The sequence below is a fragment of the Nerophis lumbriciformis genome, linkage group LG09 (genome assembly GCF_033978685.3).
Source record: "Nerophis lumbriciformis linkage group LG09, RoL_Nlum_v2.1, whole genome shotgun sequence".
In the NCBI taxonomy this organism is placed as follows: Eukaryota; Metazoa; Chordata; class Actinopteri; order Syngnathiformes; family Syngnathidae; genus Nerophis; species Nerophis lumbriciformis.
This window is the reverse complement of record NC_084556.2, coordinates 8602563-8608562: the sequence shown is the minus strand read 5'-3', so window position 1 is coordinate 8608562 and position 6000 is coordinate 8602563. Positions and strand designations below refer to the sequence as shown.

Sequence of the window (6000 nt, the reverse complement as noted above, 5' to 3'; positions counted from 1 at the left end):
GGGGTGTTGAATTCCAATGGGGCGCATAGATCTCGTCAGAATACCTGTGAGCACCTGAATAAAGCAATTACCTTGTGAGCTGAAGGGTGACACTCACAAAGAGGTCATATAAATATTGTATTTGATATATTTTTATGTTTGATGTTAATGCCGGTTTTGTCGTAATAAATATTAACCCTTACAATGCCACCCCGCCTTTCTGCGTATTTCCGAGGTGCACCTGAAAGCAACAGGTGGCTTTCTTAATTCTTTATAAATGTCTTTTTCTCTTTAATTCTGGCTTTTAGTTCCACTAATATGACCGTTGGAACATTTTTTTGTTTTATATATATTTAAAAAAAAAGAAGTAATTAGAAGTAAAAGTTGAGAACATCTTCCACTTCCACCGCCTCCGTCCCTCCCTCCACACCGCTGTATCCTCGCCATCTAGCGGCAGAAAGCGCGCTCCCTTTCGGCGTCACGCGGCTCCGGGGTCCTTCCGTCCCGCTGCTGTTAAGCTGAAAGTTCCCTTTCAATCCGGATACAAATAAGCGCGGGGCTCTCTTTAATAGCACCACCATTAGCACGCTCCCTTGCCGGAGAGATGCGGCGGAAAGAGAAAAGACTGTTGCAGTTCGCCGGGATCCTCATAGCGGCTCTGCTCTTCCTCCCGAACGTCGGCTTGTGGTCTTTGTACCGGGACCGGGTGTTCGACAGTCCACCGGACACGTTAGACGGACCGGGCGGTGTACCCCAGATTCAGGTGAGCCATGGCGGCGTCATTGTGACATGTACGCGGCGACGTGTCTTCTTGAGCGAGGGTCTCTCTTCCGGAGTTCTAAGATTTCGGGTTGTGGTTGGCGATGTGGGGCCTTATTTTGAACCGTGTTCGAGTGACTGTTGAGCGGCAACGGTGACCAGGATGTGTCCATTGGGGCCACGTAAGCTAACACGGAGCTAGTAAAGTTACAATAACACTGACTTCAGGAAGTTGTCAGAGTGGTGCGTTCACTGACACTAGTCACTGCTGCAAAGACCCCGGTGTTAGCTTGACTTTTTTTTTTTTTTTTTTTTTTACTACGACATCCAAACCATTTCCCCTCTTTTTTGTGGACCCCTCTTTCAGGGGCGTTGTCATAGCGACCCGGTTTGACCAAACTGTGGCGTCTCAATGGAGGGATTGGACCCACAGCCCAAACTTCATCCGGTTTTGTGTAAAACATAGTGGCTGTGGCACGTCAACCATCATGCATGCTTCCCTTCACTATTATTTTTATTTTGTACATAATGTGTACAAAGTATTATTAAAGTAAACAAGTCGTACTTTAAAGAGGAACTGCACATTTATTTTTTTTATTTTTTTTTATTTTTTGGGGGGGGGGGGGATTCCTATCATTCACAATTCTTATGCAAGACAAGTAAGTAAGTACATTTTATTTATAAAGTGCTTTTCATAGATACAATCACAAAGCGCTGTACAAAACATAGACTTAGACTTGGACAAACTTTAATGATCCACAAGGGAAATTGTTCAATAGGTGAAGTAAAACAACAATTCAATTTAAAACAACAGGGGCAACATCATGAAATGGATACAAAGTGAATTAAAAATGGTAGTTAAAAGGTGCAATAACTAAAAGCTTTAGACATTTTCAAATGTGTCTTTAAAGTTTCAACACAGTCAAGATCACGGAGGGACCGGTGTAAATTGTTCCAGAGTCTGGGAGCTATAGCCTGGAAAGCCAGGTCTCCACAGATTTTAAAACCAGCACGTTTTTTTTTTTTTTTTACGCATTCTAACTCATAAATAAACACTAGCAAAAGTCATCTTACAATGTAGTCAATTGGAGGCGCTCTATTCCGCCTATAAAGTGCTCTAAAGAACATCTTAAATTTTTTTGGGGGGGCGGGGTCCTATCATTCACAATTCTTATGCAAGACAAATAAGTAAGTAAGTAAGCAAATTGTATTTATAAAGCGCTTTTCATAGATACAATCACAAGCGCTGTACAAAACATAGACTTAGACTTGGACAAACTTTAATGATCCACAAGGGAAATTGTTCAATAGGTGAAGTAAAACAACAATTCAATTTAAAACAACAGGGGCAACATCATGTAATGGATACAAAGTGAATTAAAAATGGTAGTTAAAAGGTGCAATAACTAAAAGCTTTACCAATAAGAGACCTTTTCAAATGTGTCTTTAAAGTTTCAACACAGTCAAGATCACGGAGGGACCGGTGTAAATTGTTCCAGAGTCTGGGAGCTATAGCCTGGAAAGCCAGGTCTCCACAGATTTTAAAACGAGCACCTTTTTTCTTTTTTTTTACGCATTCTAACTCATAAATAAACACTAGCAAAAGTCATCTTACAATGGAGTCAATTGGAGCCGCTCTATTCCGCCTATAAAGTGCTCTAAAGAACATCTAAAAAATCTCCATCATAGTTTTATAAACATGCTGTAGTATAATGCATAAATTCATAAATTAATAAAAGTTTATTTTTTATTTACTTTCCCTAAATATATTAAAGTATTCATTATATTCTCTTCATATAATATTAGGCTCCAGTGCTGTTGTTTTTACGTTCGAGCTTTTATCCAATCAGAATTCAGCTAGCTTGCTGCCAGTGCTGTATGAAATCTGCCGGATGGTTTTCTAAATCAACAATGCGGCGATCTGTACAGTGTCGGCGAATGGGGCACATACAGTTGATAGACAGTTGCGATAGCCAATCGGATCACAAGTTGTTGACAGGACGACTCCCTGGGTTGCCTCACGTTGAACATGACAATGTCTATCATTCACAATTGTTATGCAAGGCAAGCACATGATTTTATTTTTTTTTGCATTCTAACTCGTAAATAAACACTAGCAAAAGTCATCTTACAATGGAGTCAATTGGAGCTGCTCTATTCCGCCTATAAAGCACTCTAAAAAATATCTAAACACCTCCATCATAGTGTGATAAACCCTCTGTAGTATAATGCAGTGGTGGGCCAGCAAGGTCTTCTCTGCTGGCCTAACATAAACTTTAATTAATTTATGATCATGATTTATTTTTAATTTACTTCCTCTAAATATATTAAAGTATTCATTATATTATCTTCATGTAATATTAGGCTCCAGTGTTGCTGTTTTTACATTTGAGCTTTTAAAGTTAAGGTTAAAGTACCACTGATAGTCACACACACACACACACTAGGTGTGGTGAAATTACTCTCTGCATTTGACCCATCCCCTTGTTCCACCCCCTGGGAGGTGATGGGAGCAGTGAGCAGCAGCGGTGGCTGCGCTCGGGAATCATTTTGGTGATTTAACCCCCAATTCCAACCGTTGATGCTGAGTTCCAAGCAGGGAGGTATTGGGTCCCATTTTTATAGTCTTTGGTATGACTCGGCCGCGGTTTGAACTCACAACCTACCGATCTCAGGGCGGACACTCTAATGCAAGACAAGCACATGTTTTTCTTTTTTTATGCATTCTAACCCGTAAATAAACGCTAACGAAAGTCATCTTACAATGGAGTCAATTGGAGCCGCTCTATTCCGCCTTTAAAGGGGAACATTATCACCAGACCTATGTAAGCGTCAATATATACCTTGATGTTGCAGAAAAAAGACCATATATTTTTTTAACCGATTTCCGAACTCTAAATGGGTTAATTTTGGCGATTTAAACACCTTTCTATTATTCGCTCTCGGAGCGATGACGTCACAACGTGACGTCACATCGGGAAGCAATCCGCCATTTTCTCACTTTCGTCGGTGTGTTGTCGGAGGGTGTAACAAGACGAACAGGGACGGATTCAAGTTGCACCAGTGGCCCAAAGATGCGAAAGTGGCAAGAAATTGGACGAAATTTGTTCAAAATACGAGGCTGTGGGGAAAGCCGACGAAATGGTCAGTCGTTTGTTCCGCACACTTTACCGACGAAAGCTATGCTACGACAGAGATGGCAAGAATGTGTGGATATCCTGCGACACTCAAAGCAGATGCATTTCCAACGATAAAGACCCTAGCTTCCCTGGCCTGCTGACATCAACTCCAAAACTGGACAGATCAGCTTTCAGGAAAAGAGAGCGGATGAGGGTATGTCTACAGAATATATTAATTGATGAAAACTTTATTCATTACTCGCGGTTTTATGTAAATTATTATACATAAACTGTGTTTACCAATAATTTAGCTTAAAAACATTTATTTTTTTCAATCATTCGAGTACATTCGGGTAGTCTTGTGTAATGCAGTATTTTGTGTCTATTTAGGTATGGTTAACCTGAGTGCTGAAATCGTGGAAAAATATATGTTCTTAGCGCGCCTGAAATGGGCTGTCTGCACTCTCAAAGTGCATGTTGTTGCCAAATGTATTTCATATGCTGTAAACCTAGTTCATAGTTGTTAGTTTTCTTTCATTCCAAACAAACACATACCAATCGTTGGTTAGAAGGCGATCGCCAAATTCGTCCTCGCTTTCTCCCGTGTCGCTGGCTGTCGTGTCGTTTTCGTCGGTTTCGCTTGCATACGGTTCAAACCGATATGGCTCAATAGCTTCAGTTTCTTCTTCAATTTCGTTTTCGTTACCTGCCTCCACACTACAACCATCCGTTTCAATACATGCGTAATCTGTTGAATCGCTTAAGCCGCTGAAATCCGAGTCTGAATCCGAGCTAATGTCGCTATACCTTGCTAATCTATCCGCCATGTTTGTTTGTATTGGCATCACTGTGTGACGTCACAGGAAAATGGACGGGTGTATATAACGATGGTTAAAATCAGGCACTTTGAAGCTTTTTTTAGGGATATTGCGTGATGGGTAAAAAAATTTAAAAAACTTCGAAATATAAAATAAGCCACTGGGAACTGATTTTTAATGGTTTTAACAATTCTGAAATTGTGATAATGTTCCCCTTTAAAGCACTCTGAAAAACATCTAAACACCTTCATCGTAGTTTGCTAAACACGCTGTAGTATAATGCAGTGGTGGGCCGTCAGGGCTAGCAAGGCCTTCTCTGTTGGCCTAACATGATCATAAATTAATAAACGTTTATTTTTAATTTACTTTCCATAAATATATTAAAATATTCATTATATTCTTTTCATATAATATTAGGCTCCAGTGTTGCTGTTTTTACACTCAAGCTTTTATCCAATCAGAATTCAGCTAGCTTACTCCCAGTGCTGAATAAACAAACAATACGGTGAGCTGTGCAGTGTCGGCGAATGGGGCGCATACAGTTGATAGACAGTTGCGATAGCCAATCGGATCACAAGTTGTTGACAGGACAATGTCTCCTGTGGTTGGATGCTCACTTGTGACTCTCAAGTGAGTATCCAATCACAGGTTGTGAGTTGCAAAAGCAGGAAGTGCTCGGAATATCAACAGAGCCACATGGGAGCCACACTTGCAATAAAGTTTAAAAGGAGAATCAGACTACGCGCTTCTGCTTGGACGCTATAGTAGTCACAATACGTTACTTGCGTAATATCAAGGCTAAGTATTTATTGAAGGTATCTGCGACTGCATTCATTCAGCACCGAAATAAGGCAGCCTGGTTACTACCGTTTATAATGTCACCGGGTTTCGGTGCCCATCCTTGGTCATCAACTTCTTTGCCATTAAGCTTAGTTGTAATCTGGAGTGCAGTCATAATCACATTGACAGACTCTTGCATTTCCTGGATCTGACGTTTCATTTGAGATATAATTAGGGATGTCCCATAAATGCTTTAAAATGTAATATCGGAAATTATCGGTATCGGTTTCTTAATTATCGGTATCGGTTCCTAAAAGTAAAATGTATGACGTTTTAAAACGCCGCTTTGTACACTGACGTAGGGAGAGGTACAGAGTGCCAATAAACCTTAAAGGCATTTCCTTTGCGTGCGTGCCGTCCAAGTCACATAATATTTACCGGCTGTTCTCATCACGAATTAATGCAAGGCGTACTTAGTCAACAGCCATACAGGTCACACTGAAGGTGGCCGTATAAACAAGTTTTACACTGTTACAAATATGCGC

General features: G+C 40.6%; 1 protein-coding gene across 2 annotated transcripts in view; it reads left to right on the top strand.

Annotated features, from left to right (window-relative positions):
- The first annotated feature begins 415 nt into the window (after nt 1-415).
- The window catches only part of LOC133607759 (polypeptide N-acetylgalactosaminyltransferase 10-like), a 277472-nt gene continuing 271887 nt past the window's right edge, over nt 416-6000 (top strand). For both annotated transcript variants that reach the window (XM_072913784.1, XM_061962698.2), the window contains exon 1: nt 416-742. In XM_072913784.1, coding sequence (XP_072769885.1) covers nt 584-742 — 159 coding nt within the window. In that variant the 5' untranslated portion in view covers nt 416-583. The remainder of the gene's footprint in view (nt 743-6000) is intronic.